Raw genomic sequence first — 17,833 nt, 5'->3', positions numbered from 1 at the left:
TGGCAGACCCAGTCATGGGCTGAGAAGGGGAGGGTAAATGCTGTACGAGTGCCATGTGAAAACAGAACAGAATTGCCAGGAAATGTGCAATCTAAATGTAAAGACAGAAGTTCATAGGTGCCCACAGACAGACAACAAAGAAATCCAGAAAAGTGTTCATCAGGGTGATGAGTCTATCTGATCACAGGCTCTCCAGTTTACCTGAAGTGCACTTCAACTGTAATTACATTTCTGAAGCACTTCATTTAACATAAATGTACCCCTGAGTAAATCTATTCATACGTAAGATAGTGCTTTTCCTACCTATCGCTATTAAAGTTTGGACACATACAGGCACACGAGCTGGGGTGTGAGTGTGCTGTAGGTGGCCAGAGCTCTGTCCGCAGCGTGGCGCTGGAGCATCCCTGCCCCATGGGGTGTTTGTGGCCTGACAGGGTGCTGGCAGCTGGGGCTTCTGTCAGGCTTGCTATAAACACTGAGCCATGTTGTTCTTTCTGGATTAAACGTGCGAAGGCATCTCAACACACCCTATCTCTGTGCAAAAAAACTCTTTCTGTGACTCAGTTGAGGTTTTGCACGATGTGTGAGCCAGGCAGTTTAGGGAGATGGGTATATTGGCTTATTTTTACTTCCTGTTTACAAACTAAGTGACTTGAGGTCCATAATGCTGAGATGCTTTGAGGAAGGAGGGGGGAGAAAACTTAGTTTATTGCAGCACCTTGGGGCTGGGTTGTCTGCTGCAGCCACACTCAGCACAACAGGGGAGAGGAGGGATGCATGTCCGGCAGCTCTTCCTCGCTCCAGAGTTTTACTTTGGTTGTGCAGCATCCCTGGTCTGCGTAACCTCGTGGTACGGTGTGGGTGGCTTTGAAGGTAGGAGTGGAGCTGTGGGGTTTTCACGCTGCCTATGGAGAATTAAACTTTCTATGAAAGCTGCATTAGAATTGGATTAGGAAGAGACCTGTGCCTTTTTCCCAAGTCACCGACAGCAGGAATGTGAAGGAAAATTGTATCTTACTATGCATGAAGCTTTTAGGTCTAAAACCATCTTCTGCGTGTCTGAAGAAAATTTTTGGTGACTGTAGTTATGAGAAGTGTTTTTTACAGTCCTGCTTATTTGGAAGAGGTTTTTTTTTTGTTGTATGCAGTCCTAACAGACAGCTGGAAAAAGTGCGCCTGTGGATTAACTTCTCTGAGATTGTCTTTAAAGATGATATGGCTCTTTGCCCAACTTTGGGATCACCCTGCTTTATTTCCAGTGTAAATACGCTTTTTCAATAAAAGCAAAGGGTCACCAGACTGTAGGCAGTTGGTAAATTTGGGACCAAAATGGATTATGTCCATGAGATTTAGTGACTTTTGAAGGGTAGAGGGAGATGACAAAGCAACGTGTGCTTTTATTTTGTTTAATTTCATGGCTTTTATATGTTTTGAATGTCTTTTAATCTCAGGTGAGTATAATCAAATGGCATTGTTTTGTTTTATAAATCTCTTTTAGCTGAACATTTTGAACAGTGGAGCTGCTTCCTAAATCCACTACCTTGCCTGTCACTTACGGTTCTTATATTCCTTTTTGTGCTCTTGTTGAAATGATGATTTCAGTAGTGGTTTCAATCATGTAGGACTTTCAAATTTTTTTTGCCTTCTCAGCTGTTGCTGAGCATACAGCAGAAACTGATGGCGGGAACGAATGTTCGGGTGGGAGAGCAGTCTCCAGAGGGGCGTGATGTGAGGAGATGGGGGTATCAGGCTGCCTTTGTTGCTGAGGTGCTTTCTCTGCTAGTGCTGTGGAGAAGCTGTAAACTCTGTGTGCCCTCGTCACAGAAGAGGAGGGAGACAGACTTGAAATACAGACATAAATGTTGCTGTTGTGGCTGAATTGTGGATGTAAACTTTTTTTAATTTCAAGTTTTATTATTACATGTTTGGAGAGCTTTCTGTCCTTGCTTATTAGTTTTTCCCAGGTTCAGAATGAATTTTCTCTTCATTTCGTTGCTTGTGTCCGTGTATGGTTTTGTAACGTGTGGGTTTTTGAAATACTAGTTGATGTTGATTAGGGTCGTTCATTGTATTTTGTGGTCTGATCGTGGACTATTAGAATTATGTTGGATATTCAGTCAGCTCGTGTATGGTACTTTGAAATTTACTTCCTTTGTCTCTGGTCCCCATGAGTATCCAAGGGCATCAGTAAATTGATGGGAAGCAGAAATGCCAATCGGCTGCTACCCACCTAAGCTCACTCGATGTGAATATTTTACAACAGAGCTGAAGATCCACTAATGGTATCTCTTGTTATATCCAAGCCTCTTGTTTTGTTTTCTTTCTGTTTCTAACTTAAATTAATATGATGCTTAACCTTATACAATCTGAAAAGTTTATTGTAGTTAACACCATTCTTATTTTTTTTTAAACACATGTATTTCAACGTTGAAGCGTATGACAACGTCCAGGTCTACTGGAGCATAATGTAATACACTGTTAACATGGGTAAGATATACTCAGTGCCGAACAGTGAAGCAAATAAATTAATAAAATGTTGGCAGAGAGACAGGTTTTGGTGGAAAAAAAACAATGTTTTAAAATGTCGCTTATGTCGGTTATGCGATACATGCTGAGTTAACCTCATTGAACTTTTCCCCAGGAATTGATGCGCTTACAATTGGCGGGTCATTATGCTGCTCCACCTGTGTAGTGTTAAGGTCAGTGTGTTTTTCTGATTATAAAAACCATCCATACCATTCCATTATAAATTCACTACCATTCATATAATGGAATGTGCCAAAGCTCGGAGCTCGTTGCAGCTGCCCCCGGTCCATGTTTAAGATCAAAGTGGTTCAGGTAATTTGAGCACCTTTTCAACAACACTTACAATCAAGCTTCATTTGAAGTGATGTTTTGTTGGTTTGGGTTTTTTTTGTTTGTTTTTGGTTTTGTTTTTTTTTTTTGTAACCTGCTAAGCTCCATCTGATGTCAGTGTTGGTTTTGTTTTGTGTGGCCTGCCCAAGAATTCTTATTGAATCAAGACATGGTAATTATCATAAGATCATAGCAAGGAGGTCCTGGGAGCAGCAGGCAACTGTACCCTGGCAGTTGCACGCATCCATGCGTAGGCAAAGCACAGAATGCATCAACCTCTCACCTTCACAAGGCATTTTCTGAAACCTGCAGCTTCTAACTGTGAATTAATTTTGAGTCATCACGACACACACAAATCGGCCATCACGGTAGACACTAATGTGTGATATGCAGGAATGTGTGACTGGCACTAACCACTTACTAGGGGAACCCGTGAGATGACGTGCATGCGTAACACACTGCTGCTCTATGCATCTTCCCGCACAGCTTAGACTTCTGAATTGCCACGCGTTATCAAAGAGAGACAGACTATGCACTAAAGCTTATCTAGTGTTATTTCTATCACCAAAATGTTGTTATGGCTGGGGCTTTTGTTTGTGTGTTTGCTTCTATGGTTTTCTTTGTTACTAGTCATCCAAGTAACTTTTAATTCTGTGAAGAGTAAGAATTCAGTGAACAGCCATGTATGTAATAGGTCACTATGTTCTTCCAATTTCATGAGGATATATCCTTTCTGTGTTAAGTTTTGCACTTTGTAGTAGCCAGTGAGAGGCTCAGGTGCTGGCAGTTTTGCTGGGGGATATTTTGAGCCTCTGTGCAAATTAAGCAGTGCTGTAATTGCTGAGGAAACACATACAGCCTCTTGATGATGACAACTGAGAACTTGTGTGACCGTGTCCAACAGCACTCCTGCTTTCACCTCTCTGTAGCTGCAAACTCGGTGGTATTCTACACTAAACGCTGTGTGAATCTTTCCCAGGCATATGTGCTATATATACAGTTCATCCAGTCTCACAAAATGCGGTTAAGAGTCATGGGAAGACTCTTTCGTGAAAAGTAATACTTGTATCTTCTAGCTTATGGAAACTGTTCACCACCTGACATTTCACGTGACAATAATTTGAATTTTGCAGCTATTGCATCAGGTAAGTACATCTTCAGAGGTATTTGGCAGTTTCTTTTATTACTCTGCGGGGAAAAGAAATATGTATTTCAATTAGGCCACAGTCCAAAAACTAAATGAAATATCCGCTAAAACAGATGATACAGGTCATTGTAGGATTGTGTGTTTTCTCTCAAGTGAAGAGTCTCAAAAGGAAGGGTGTGTTTAATAGCAGAAGGGATATCAAAAGGATTGTTGAAGAGGGTTTTTTTAGTAAAGCTGAGTGCATAATACATTTTACAGTGTTTTCAGTTTCATCTGTGGCGATGTATCTTTCCAAATTTTTAACAAGTGCATCCCTCACTGCTACATAAATGTCTTAACGAATTTGGGCCCTTACATACGATGCACAGGAGATCTGGAGGTTGTATTAAATACCTCCCACCAAGAATACTGCCAGAAATAGGTAGCTGACACGACAGCAGGAAGAAAGTAAATTAACTGCCTGCTCCAGCAGGTTCAACTGGCTGTGATGCTTTGTGTCCTCAGGGGAGTCTTCTGTTTAAGATAAGTTTGGTCCTCAGTCTACATGGACAGCTGTATTCAGATGTACCAAAGTGATGCAAATCATAAGTACTTGTCACAAATTGCTGTCTGTTAGATGTAGCACGTACTTTTTATTGACAAAATTCGTTAGTTCAAAATGCAGCCTTGGCTCTGTTTCTACTACTCTCCTCTGTGTATGGAGGAAAAAAAAAAAACAAACCACTTTTTAAATTGAAGAACATAATTCCTCAGTCCCCTGACTCACCTCCCCTTGTGAAAACATGTTGAACCAAGTTTATAACGATGTTTCCAGCTGTTACTGGATGCTTTTTTCTCCTTTATTGTCATTATTAGGAAAAAAAAAAATAGTTTCCCTTTCAGCCTCAGCATGGACTACTTCAAGAAAAGCAAACCAGGTGCATGATTTAGTCTGTAGCAATGAGTGGTGTGTACCTGCAAGGGCATTTACTTGACTTTGCGGATAAACCTTTTGAGTTGCATGTAGGCATTTGAGATAAAAGCCAGTATTTGTTAGCCATATGAAGACTTGACAGGTGCAGGGAGTGCAGGACCCTTCCAAATCCTTGGGGAGGCATGAGCACTATTTACAGCCCTGTGTTTAAGTACTTAATTTAGTTTCCCCATATACCCCATCTAGTCAACAAACTGAAGTCATGCTCATAGTGGTATTTCAGAGCACCCTTTTCTCTCCTGTAACTTTGTAATCAATATAGGAAGTTAGCCTCATCCAAGCACCCAGATCCCAATGCAGGCTATAAGACGAGTGAAAAGGTAGAGAAACAGCTGGAAAAAAAAAAGTTATGGCACAATCAAAATAAGGTCTCAGTTAGAAAGGAGTTAGTGCTCTAGTGCATGGTGGCTCCTTCAAGTCATTTCTGGCTTTTAAAAGGTCTCTTCTAGATGAGACAAGGAACAGCACGTCAGGGAAAAGGTCTTACAATTGACCCATCGCTTATAAAAATCAGCTTTTGTGCGAGCGTTACATTACATTTGGCTTATCTGTGGCCACTATAGCACATGTGCTTTTTGTGGTACGCTGTGTGTTTACATGAAGACACACAATGATGTTTTATTAAAAAAACCCACCAACCTTTAATTAGAGTTTATCACATGGGGAGTGCATCCTTTTTATCATGCAAGTTATTTATGGAAAAAAGATCTATTGGTGTTCCTATGCCAAACATTGTTAGTGTAGACTTGCTACCTTTGGTTTAAGGACTTGACATACAGAAATCTTTCAAACATTCTTTTGCAGTGTAGTCCTTAAGCAAAAATAAACAACAACAACAAAAACTTATTTATGGGAATTATTTTTTATAAAATAGCACACACAGGCAGAACCTGTACTGAAAGCTATTTCCCAGCTAAAAGCCTTCCCATGTATCCAAAATAAAGCATTTTGCAACTCCTTTGTTTTATACCGTACCTTACGCGCTCGCATGGCCTTTCTTTTTGCTAATGTTAACCAAAAAGACACAAAGAGCGTGTTTCGAACTTTGCAACTCTTCTCATATGATCGTCTGATAGGCAGAAGAGCCGACACATCCACCAAAATCCGTTCGGGTGCAATAGAGATGGTGGCTAGCCAACCTGCAGGAAACCCCCCCAGCTTGTCCTGTAGACCCTCAGCTTCGCCTCTGGTGGTCCTGACAAAGGCAGCAGATGGGAGGCAGTGGTAGGAGGAGAGGTGGAGCTGTGAACTGGGGCCCTTGCTCTCCTAATGTCTTTTTAATTAGAGTAATATAAGTACTGGCTGGGATGATAGTTATATCTTAATGGAGAAATTAAGAAATAGATTAATTTCTGGCACAATTCCCTGTTCCTGTTTACGTTGGTCCCTATTTCCAGCACCAGTTTAATTGAAGGAACAATTCTCTGTATTTGCGTATTTGCTTATTATCTGCCAGCCTCGTAAGGGAATAACTATACGTTTGGGAAAGCACAAGGGGGCTTAAGGGCACCAGCAGAAACAAAGACAGACACTAGAAAACAGCACAACCTAATAATACTATTATTCAAGTTATTAGGAAAAGAGCACTTGCAAGGACATTTGATAAGTTTGCCATTATTCCTGTTATATTATGGAAGTGGAAGGCTGTGAAGATGGTGCTTTCAATCTAACCTTGAGTATTTAGGGATTTAAAAGAACCCCAAATGACCCAGTGGGACAGGATCTGCTTCAAAATCTGTTGAAGTCAGCAGGAGTCTTTCCATTGCACCCAAGACGTGCGAGATCAGGCCTAGGCTGAATTCACCTCAGAGGAACTAAAAAGTTTTTCGCGAATCCATACACATGTGTGCAAGCTGTACTAGAGAACGGTACGCTGATGACATCGGAAGCAATGTCTGCACTGTGTGCCTTTGGAGTTTTGATGCTGATTCTAAATCTCTTGTTGCTCTACTGGACGCTGTCAGCCAGATACTTGTGGGCCTTTAAAGAGTCTGAGACAAAAGGCTTTATAATTTCTTTTGATAAAATGCAAATATGCTTTTAACTTTCACGATTTCCATACTGGGCACCTACGTTGCTTCTGTGGTATTTTGCAGCTTTACCCTTGCATGACATGCAGAAATACGTTGGTTTTGATATGCACAAATATTTTGATTTTACTGGGAAATTTAAGTCTGTTCTCAAAATGTGGCCCATCTCTTTAAAGCCAACAGAGAACCTGGCTGAAAAAAATCCATTATTTTGTGAAATTGTATATGATAAAAGACTAATTAAAATCAATGAATGTTTAATTTTGTTAATACTAAACCACTTACAGAGCTAGTTGCATAATGAAAAAAATTACAATACACTGGGAAAGCTCTGTCAAATATGTTATCTCTGATTCTTATGTGGATATGTACTTTAATTGCATTGGGAATTTTAAAATGAAAAATATAAATGAGGGGGTTTTTTGTACTTTGCAATTTAAATTAGTCCATTCTTCATGACACTTAAGTTTTCACCTCTGTGAATTTCTTTGCTTCTTGAAGAAAAATTATACATTTGATGCCTCTTTTAACATGGGAGAAAAAATTCACACCAGATTTACTAGTAAGCTGGAAATCTGCCACAAAATCCATACGAAGAATATAAATGTACTTGGTTTCCTTTGTAACTAAAATTTTCCACCAGAAAAAGAATAACGCATTGGGCTCTGTATGACAAAATACTAATTAGAAAGAATGGGGTTGGAAAGGAAATAGTGCAGTGTTACATTTTAGATCAGGTCGTGTTCCCACTGTAGGTGCTTCGATTAGACTTCTGTTGCATTTTTATAACGGCTTTTAAAATACCGTAGCACCTTCTTCTGCAGATTTGTACACATGAGGAAAACCCTTTGTGTGAGTAATCAATTAAATCGGTGAGGCTGGGTGTAATTTTTATAGCCTGGCTTCCTGGGCTGATCAGGCTTCTCTGATTGCACTTTCTGTGCATCTGTCATTCCCTTACCTAATTACTTTTGAAGCCGTTGGCTAATTTCAAGCAAAACAGAGAGGAGTAGTTGTCTTTGAGATAATTAAGTTTCTACAGGTCTCGGGGGTTGGGGAGAAGAGGGACACCGAAGTCGCGGCTGGGGGAAAGGCAGGTAGAGCCTGTCTGTCACCTGCTCCAGCAGCAGGGACAGTCGCTGGAGTTGTCTGTACCTTTGCTTTGGGTGGGTTTTTTATTTTGCAGAGAAATGGACAGGAAAAAGCTGCGACTTTAGTAGAGGTTTGGTGGTGATGAAGGACAGAGCTCGGCAGGAAAACAGCTTCATTAATTCCACTGCTAACAGGGCTGTTGTTTCCAGGAATGCTTTCTGAATCAGACCTGAATGTCTTTAATCTAAACATTCGACCTCTGGTTAAAGGTTAGAAAAATACAGCAATCAAGTTAATTTATCACTAATACTGAGAGAAAAAGTACCAGAAACATTAGTATATGGCCATTAAGCTAATGTGGTACAAGTGATAAATTTGTCTAATTTAGCGTAGTGTCTTTTGTGTTTGCAGGTCTTACCCACAAATGAATTCTTGTGGTGCTTGAGACCCCTAATGGGAATGCCTGGTCAAAAGACAAGTTTTATCCTCATTGACATTCCAGTTTTACTGCCTAAGGTTAAGTTGAATAGCATCTTATCCAGCAAGTAATACCATCAATTTAAAAGTAGCATCCGTGGACCAAAGCCTGCTTCATTGATTTGTGCATAGAATTGGACAATAGTTAGTTCTTCGTGTCCTTAGGAGAACAGAACCGTGTCCCACACCAAGACATCCAAGCAGAGTATGGCCACTCATCTGACCACAGCCCTGCTGCATGTGGATGAATGCCTCTTGGTGTCTCTTCCAGAATTCGGGTGTAACACCTGCAGAACCAAATAGTTTTCCAACTTGCTTACTGTGCAGGCTTCTCTAAATACTAATTAATTAAACTGTAGACTTTCATTGCAATGCCCTAGAACCTAGTCCTATATGGATTTTGGACGCTCCCTTGACAGAAGAGTTGTTACCAGAAAAATAAGTTAAAAAAATTCTCCTTTGGGCCTTACTTTAAGTGCAGTGTTAAAATCTGTAAGTACTTCTCCTCGATGAGGATTCAATGGCAGCAAAAAAGCATTGAGTTAAGTCTAACTAACGGTCCTCACTAAAATGAAATGAAACTATGGCTTGAATCTTCATCCAGAACCATTCTGGTGCTTTTGTCTGTGGGTGAGTGAAATGTAGCTTTTCCAGTCACCTTTGCTGTTCTTCTCTGAAAACTCTCATGAGACCTTTTGAACTGGAGCGAAAGGGAGAAAAGTGAATTAGAACCTCACGCAGTAATGTGAGTAGACGTACATGCCTGTACATACGATTGTGCGATACAACAGACTAATTGTGTCTAATTATTGTAGTAGCAGTGGAGTAAGTATGGGTAAAGTTCAGAAATCAGGAGTTGCCCATCTTTATGTGCAGGTCCAGTTTCTCCTGATGGTGGTAGTCAGTAGGGCTTGTCTCTCTTCTATGTTTATATTTGGTTGGAGGAGCCTGCACCAGTTTGCTCTTCTCTATCTATTTTATTTATTTATCCTCCAGTTGTTCTGGGTGGTTTCTGCTTTGAAAATCTGCTTTATGCTCATACTTGTTTTCCAGGGGGAAACCACTGGACTACCTTTCATCTAACCTTGGCTTGCAGTTCCCCAGAAAACATTCGACATGTAGCTCCAAAGTGTCTTACAGTGATACGGAGGAAAACAGAGTCCCTGAACCACAGCTTCTGTTCTCTAATGTAGAATTATTTTTGTGCCCTAGATAAAGCCACCACATCTTCCCTTTATAAAATCTGAATCTTGTTCCTCAACTAGAGGCTGTAATATCAGAATTACTCATTTCCTCTTGGGATAGTGTGCCCAGTTTCTTTGCTTTCTGATGAATACAATTATAGTAGCAATTCATGATTTATACAATCAAAACATAAACAACTTTTAATAAAGATGAAACAGTAAGTAGCAGTCTGGTTTGGAGATACGTATCTGAGGCTAGTTTTACCTGCCCAGGAACAGAGAAATCTCACCTTTTAAACTATGCCTTGTGGGGTCTATTAGTAGCATTAAGCTTTAAATGGTGTCAGGGTTATTTTCAAGAATAAAATATTGGATTTGAGGCATTGCTAAACATAAATCAGTTTTCCTTTACTGTTTTTCAGTGCGAAATAAGAACTGTTGATCCTCAAAACCTTTGTTACAAAAGATATCTTTTCTTTAAAAAAAGACCATAATGAACTTTAGATATTTAAAAAAAAAATTATTACAAAAAATATGCAGATGTTATCGTAATACTCCCCAAGAGCATACAGACATAAGAACTCAGTCTGAGAACAAGCATGCTTAAATGTGACAGTCAAACTCTTAATGTGTGCAAGCAGTTTTCATTCTGCCTTCTGTGACATCAGACAAAAAGCGGGCAGCAATGGTGAATGAGCTTCAGTGTCTGATGTTCCAGTTTGAATCCATGAGGAATTTATTTTCTTTTGACAGAAAATAAAATATGTTGGGTTCTATTACTATGATTGCATAGGAAAAAATGTTCAGGTATTATGGTCTAAAGATACTATTATACATAATCCTAACCCATCAAAAGACAGATTTGTTTCTAGGTTTTGAGATCTCATTCTAAGAGTAGTTGCTGTGATCTGTGTCCCAAAATGCAACAACTTGCTGCTCTACATGTTTGTCTAATGTGTTTTCCAACAGAATAGGTTGTAGCATGGATGAAAACATTTGAAGTGTTTTACTTAAAATATGAAGTCTTGATTTTCAGGTCTGGATTGGCCCTTGTTAACTGCAGCTGTTGACATCTATATGGGTTTTCCTTTGCTTTACAAAGTCACTTTGTTCCACATTGAAGTCAGGAGGAGCTTTGCCTTTAATTTGATTGGAAGCGGGATCAAACACACTCAACTGGATGGCATTTCTGTATTTGTCTGGAGGTAACATGATAATAACAGGAGCTCTGTAGCCAATTAATTTTAAAATGTCAGAGAATATTCTAGACCTTGTTGAAAGGTAGAAGATGGAGCTGAGGGCATGCTGCAAAGCTGGTGTCTGGTTGAGAGACTGGTTTATTGCAATGGTTTGTTGTTGTTTGTAGATCAAAGGGGTGGTTGATGTAGGCACTAATACTCGACAGCCTGCTAATAACACCTGCCTGCCTCGCTGCCCGAGGAGGTTCAGATGCTGACAATTCAAATCACTTTTCTCTTAAAGAAATGGAGATGGAGGCAAGAAGTGTGACAGAGTGTAAGGGCAATGAGTGAAGTAGGCAATCTGAAATGCTCTCTTTGCTGTGGCGTGGGGGTCAGCCACCATGGGCAGCTGGAAGGAAACATGAGTGCAAAAAGCCTCCTTCCATCCCTTCCTCAGTTTTGTGTGTTTATTGTCCCCATGTGTTAATCCGGTGCCTGTCCTACGGCTGGTACAGCAAGGGATGCCTTGTGCCCTATCCCTTTCTACCTGTGGGGGTGAGGGGAGGGTGGTAATATTGATGAGCGAGGAAGAGGAGAGATGCCCTGAGAATAAAAAGGGATGGGGAGGAGAAGGCATGTGATCACCTGGGAACATGGCATGGGCTGTGACATGAGGAATGTGGCACAGAGGAAGAGGGACCTTGCTGACAGTCTGGAACAGAGGGAGGCAGGAGGGAAGCCATACACAGCTCTTGCAAGGAATAGTGTCTGTAGAAATTTTGGACCTTACAGCAACGATGAAAGCTTTGTGGCATGTGTATATGGATCTGTTTGTGCTGCACATGGGAGTGTCTGGGCAGGGAGGGCAGTGTAGGTGGTGGGAATACTGCATGGGCAGATCTGAGCTCTGCAGTATAAATCCTCTGTTGATATACGCTGACGTGAACCTTTGGCTTCCAAAGATTCATACTCCTGTCTGAAGGGCGGTTAATATGAAAAACTTCACTTTTGATATCTGGGCTAGGTTGCTCTCTGCCTTTTCTGGGTTTGTGGATTTTATACATAATAAGCTATGCCTGATGTTTATGTAATTAAACATTAGACAACTTCCTTTTTCTAGCTGGTAGCAATATACACTAAAGAAATCACACAAGATTTGTTTTTTAGCAAAACAGTTGTCACGGTGGAAGGTATGATACGTTCCTAATGGTAGAGAATGGGGGTATTTTTATAACTTACACATATCACAAGGAATTAAGAAGTGTTTTCTGTAAAAAGTTTTTAGAGTCTTTGGACTCTCTGGGGGGAAGAGATGGGAAATGAGGGACTGCTTCTGAGCAAAGAAGTCACTGTACCTGACAGTTCTGGGAAATGTTGTGCATTACTGGATATCTTTCTGCAACTCATATTTACTCTACATCATTTCCTTAGTAGTCTCCTAAATTTTGCAAGACATCTTCACAGCTTTTCCTGTAAACCTTTGCTACATTTACTGGTATTATGCGTGTCAAAAGATCTGTACATAAAGTGTATATGGTATACTGAACACTTTCTTTTATTTTCTCTGCTTTGACTTTCTCTGGAAGTACTGTCTAGTTTGCAATTTTATGTTGTTGCCTAGAAAATCAGACTATTCTTAAATAATCAAGTAGTAGCTTAGTATTTTTTTAATATGCCTTATGTTTCTATTTCACATGCCTGAATGTACTTACAATACACATTTTCTGCCACCCTCAGGACTGCTTCGCCCACTTGTCCTTCTATAATATAAAATCTTATAGCTCGAGAGGTTCATGCACATGTCTGGCTCCTTCCTGTCTAACCTAACATGCCTAACCCAGGATCTCAACAGTCATTGACTCCTTAAAAAGGCGATGAAGAGAGGTAGAGGTGAGTCCTCTCTGGGAAAGCCTTACTCTCAGGTCTCAGTCTTCTTCAGGAGGAGCCTGTCTCATCCCTCTGAGTGCACAGGGAGTCTTGGGAACCTGCATTCCTAAATTAGGTGACTCAAGTAGTCAAAGATTGAGTTGGGTGAATCTTGTGACGCTGTCAGTGCTATTAAAGACATTGATGTTTTGCATGGGCAAAGTACTTGAAGAACGGAAGCCACTGGTTATAAAAAGCCATCAGGTAAGAGATGTCTATTACTGTGCGCTCTGCAGAACCTGAAAGGAGCATCCAGTGTGGCCAGGGATTCTCAATAGGAGTATCAGTTGATGACAGAAGAGCAGCAATATTTTCAGCGGGCAGAGGAGAACAACATCCCTGTTCTTACCTCCTCCCTCCTAAAACCCCTTCAGAATAAGTAGTGTTTCTGGGACCAACAGAGTCCAGCTGTGCAGTGGACCTGATGAATGCAATGATAATTCTTAATAGACCAGTGTTGGGGCACACAGCCTTTTGGGGACAACTCTCTGCTGAGACTGGTGCTTCTCTACTTTAAATAGCAGATTAAAATAGTACCAGTGCCTGGTACAGAATGATTGCTTTTTTTTTTCTTGCAGTGTGGTGTTTGTAAATATTGTCCTTGGGTTTGAAAAGATGAGGGGTGGAGATTTTTAGTCTTCAGCACCACAGTCACGAGGACTGTATCTGTGAAGCTGGCATGATCCACACTGGTCTTTGTGGACATGAGGATGCTTGTTAAGAGAGGGTGTGTTGTCCTACCAACGAATGCTTCATCTTGCACATCTTGAGAGGTGTCCTGCCTCTGTCTGGTACTGCAGCAGCACTTGTTTGCCTGCTTCTAATGTTTAAAACCAATACCAAGTCAAAAATATAAATTTCCTGTTATGTGCTTCATAAAGCACCAGCAAAGGCGAGTGTTGTGGACTTCGGAGTATTTGATAGTAGCGTATGAGTGGATCCTAAGGTTATTTCTTTAATCTTGCAGTGTGGAAAGAATAGAGTGAAGCTGTGCAGTGTTTTCTTGGTTTAAGGTGTTACCATGTTGACCCTTTTATTATTTCCTTACAGTTTTCTTTTTGAGATTTTATATTTGGGCCGTATTACATATTTACCCATTCTTGTGTACCTGAATATGTCCTTTAAAAACATTGGCAATGTTTTCAGATCTTTTTTTCTGTAACAGTAAGCCTGATGGCTGTTCCTTATCCCTTGCTATGCCAAACTGCTGAGACAATACTGTTTTTCTGCTACTGATTTAAGAGAAATTAAGAATTTAATTTTCTTCTTAGCTGCATTCTGTTGCAGAAACTTCCCAGTGCTTTGTGTAGTGAACTGTGAGTGGATTATTGCTGTGTCAAAAAGAATGTGTTGAATGTAAGATTGTTAATTGCTATTAGTTAGACATAAGTAGTCTACCGTGTAGAATCTTGGAGTGATCTCATCTAAAACTGGTAAAATGTCTTTTTTTTTTTCCCCAGAGACTTGTTTGGTTTATATACTTACAGGAGTACAAATCTTAATTCTTGGAATCACGTAATTGGAAATGTGATGTGTGTATCTTTCAGCATGCTCTCTTGGGTTCATTAGACAGCATTCTTTTTTACTTCTTCCAGAAAGAGAAAAAAAAAAAGCTTTGTTAATTTTTTTCCTTTCTTTTTCTGAACTCCAAGTATTTCCCTCCAATCATATTCCAGGTTCCGTCTGCTTGTGCCCAGGACATTGTTTAAGTGCTCTCAGAAAACGTGGACTGCTCTTAATCGTACTTTTTCTTTGTAGATGCAAAGAGTACCTCTGGTTACTGAGCTTGCCAGCTTTTGCTGCCTTATGACTAATAGGCCTGCATCAGGAATCAATCCCACCCACCAGCGCCAAACCTTGCCGGATTGACCTGGAGGCCAACTCTTTCATTTTGATTCTAATTTGTGCAATGATTTGCACATCACTGAAGCAAAGTTAAAATGTAAGAGGATACATTAACGTAGCAGTACAGCTAGACTAGAATTGCACAAAGGTCAGGAAATGGAAAAATGAACCACCTAATAACATCCATTTGCCCTACTGCTGATGTATAATGGCTTTGATTTCCAATTAGTGTTTATTATAGGCATAAATGTATATATTGTGCCATAGATGTGCAGTATTGAGACAAATGCACTTAAAGTTCCTTAGTGTTATTATGGCATACATCCCTTTGAAACATTTGCAGCCTTCATTTCAGTCTTCCCAAGAGCAGCAGCTTAATCTATATGTTCTTTAATATCTTGCAGGGAAAAGGGCGTCAGTAGACCATGGAAGCCTGCAGCCCCCTCATGCTATTAAGTGATTCCTTTGGAGCTCTGAGAAACCATTCCTGTGCCTCTTAAATAAATGTCCCAATCCTGCAAAGTTCTCCATGCTCTCAAAATCCTTTGGCTTCATAGCATTCTCCAGTCCCAAGCTTCATGATTTTCATGTTGGGTTTCATGTTTTCAGCAAGTCAGATGCTAAACCATATGGAGAAAATTTTGTTATAGCTCCTTGCACGATAAGGTCGTGTTTACTGGATTTGGCTGTACTATAAGCTATGCTTTAAAAATACTTTTTGTGCTAAGACTTACACTAAAAATTCTTCCAAAATTCAAATGTCCAAAGGGATTTTTATCACATGATGATAAACAAATAAATAGCTGTGATAGCTGGGAGTAGGTTGATGGGGGGCAGTTATGATAGCTGATACGGTAACCTTGATTATACCTTACTTTTGAACTGTATTTCTTCTTACCTCTGCATTGCTTTGCATTTTGTATGTTCAATTCTACAGCGCCTGCAGTGATGGAAGATGCAAATGTTCTCTTGGTTCACAATTTGCTGTGCAGATACCATGTGCTGTGTTAAGAGGACTGTCCCTAGGCAAAAAGAAAGAAATCCGTGTACTTCATTTACCTTTTCCTGGCTCAGAGTTTGACAGAGGGAGAGTATACCTTCCCTGCAAGCTTGCTGAGTGGTGGGAGGTAAGGGATGCTCTGGGGGGAGCAGATGGGGAAAAGATCAAGAGCAGCAGGCCTGTGGTGGGAGTGGAGATGAGAATGTTGCTGGGAAGAACAGGGAGCAAATCCTGCAACAAGTCTTTAGGGCTATGAAAAGCAGGAGAGTTTTCTCTGAGGAAGGACTTCAGACTTGCTCTCAACCCAGCAACATGGAGGGAAATGTCCTGCTCTGTAAGGAGCGTCAGTGAGATTCATTCTCGTATCTTTTTGCTTTCACCCAGCTTTTTTACTCTTCCACGCAACAGAGGTGAGTTTCCTGTCTTTCAAAACTTTTATTAAAACAGTTTTGCATAATGAAAGCTCTTTTGGTAGGTTCATTTTCAAGTGAAAGGTCTGGCTTGCAGAGTCCCGTCACATCACCTTTTGATGACTGTATGTACTGCTGCTTTCCTGCTTGTCTTTCTGGCCCAGCCTCAGGATTTTGCTCTGTGTGTTCACACCTGGGCTGTGACTATGTTTTCATAAAATCTTCTTATGTTGTCTCTCATCTAGCCAAATAAACCTTTCATACAGGCCATTATTACCTTATATTTCTGTAAGTACAATATCCTTGTTGATACACATGATCTTACCTTCCTGAAAGCTGGTCAGAAGGCTTTTGCAGTCATAACTTATCTTCTTTTTACCAGGCTACCCTACTTCTATTCTTTTTTTTAGTCTGTCTTGGCTCCTTCTTGTCTTTTACAAAACACATAAGCCTTGCAAATGAAGGCTAAAAGCTTGTCAGGAGAACCTTCATCTCTGGTGGAGCAACCAAGAGACTGACTCTACATCTGATTTGCCTATGATGTCAGACTTGACTACTGGCTTATTAAATTTTCAGATGAATAAATGTGCTATGTCCCAAGCTTCCCGTCATACAAAGCTATCTCACTGTCTTTCTCAGTACTTGCCCTTGAAATTCTGGTTGTGATGATGCTTGTAGACATTTGAATTGCTGGGATCTATCTCTGTAGTAATAAAGCACTGTTGTACCTTTCTGGCATGATTTAAAATAATTCCAAATGATAAAAACAAAAAAAAAAACAAACAAAAAAACCCCACAAAACAAACAGGAAAAAAAAAAACCAACAAAACCCCAAACCCCTAACATTAACAGCTCTGCAGGAGAAGTTGCCGCATGGTAGCTCTGAATCCTTTGGTGAAATTCAGGTAGCGGTAATGGTGTGTGAATCCTTCCAGACAGAGGATTCTTCTTGTCTCGAAGAGGGAGGTGGTACGGTTTTCTTAGGTGGTGATGGAAAAGGCAGTGGTGGCAACAGCTCTTTGCTGTCCCAGTGTCAAACAGCAGTCGGGCAAGGAGAGGTGTGTGAGTGTGAAAGGGAGAGAACATGGACAGAAAATCCGTGAAATACTTTTAGTATTTATTGATTACAGGTTTTCTATGTGTACATTTTTAAGATCAGTTTTCTTTACAATCAGATCTCATCTGTCATTTCCTTTTGTGCGTTCTTTCCTGCTTTCCCTTGTTAGAGATTGCAGTTGCGTTTACATGGGGGGAGTGGGAAGTATCCTAAATTAATTTTTTTGACGTTTGCTTTCATTAGATGGACTAAGTGACACAAATAAGAGGTAAGTTCTGCCCACAGATAATCCTCCAAAAATCTCATTTTGAGTAGGACTTTTATGTGGCTGGTAGATCTTTAGAGACAAAGCTTTCCAGAACTTTGTGAAAATCAGAGGGAGCGGCAGTGAGAGCAGAAAAATGTCCTTTTGGCTAGTTTTGCTCAGCTAGCTAACGTTTTATAGCTAAATACTTGTTGCCATAGCTGTCTGTACATAAAAGGGCTGTTTCTGATATTAGGAAAAAAAATATTACTAAATTTATTGGAGTAAATGTTCATTTATTCTAGAGTAGTTGATGGCAGTAGAAAACAATGTTTTTTTCCAACAGTAGTGATATTTGCATTTCATGAAAAGATGTGAATATAAAAGATATCTGATATCTATCTATCTCTA

At 40.2% G+C, this 17,833-nt stretch overlaps 1 protein-coding gene across 4 annotated transcripts in view; it reads left to right on the top strand.

Annotated features, from left to right (window-relative positions):
* HECW1 (HECT, C2 and WW domain containing E3 ubiquitin protein ligase 1) overlaps positions 1-17,833 on the top strand; it is a 258,899-nt gene that overhangs the window by 62,541 nt on the left and 178,525 nt on the right. The window contains exon 2 of one of the 4 annotated variants that reach the window (XM_054192338.1): positions 2,642-2,699. The exons of the other annotated variants lie outside the window; for them this stretch is intronic. Within the exon in view, the coding sequence (XP_054048313.1) occupies positions 2,673-2,699 (27 nt within the window). The 5' untranslated portion in view covers positions 2,642-2,672. The remainder of the gene's footprint in view (positions 1-2,641; positions 2,700-17,833) is intronic. 4 annotated transcript variants of the gene reach the window in all.

This window comes from Rissa tridactyla, chromosome 2 (genome assembly GCF_028500815.1).
Source record: "Rissa tridactyla isolate bRisTri1 chromosome 2, bRisTri1.patW.cur.20221130, whole genome shotgun sequence".
In the NCBI taxonomy this organism is placed as follows: Eukaryota; Metazoa; Chordata; class Aves; order Charadriiformes; family Laridae; genus Rissa; species Rissa tridactyla.
Note: the sequence above shows the minus strand (reverse complement) of the source record. Positions and strands in the feature narration are given on the sequence as shown.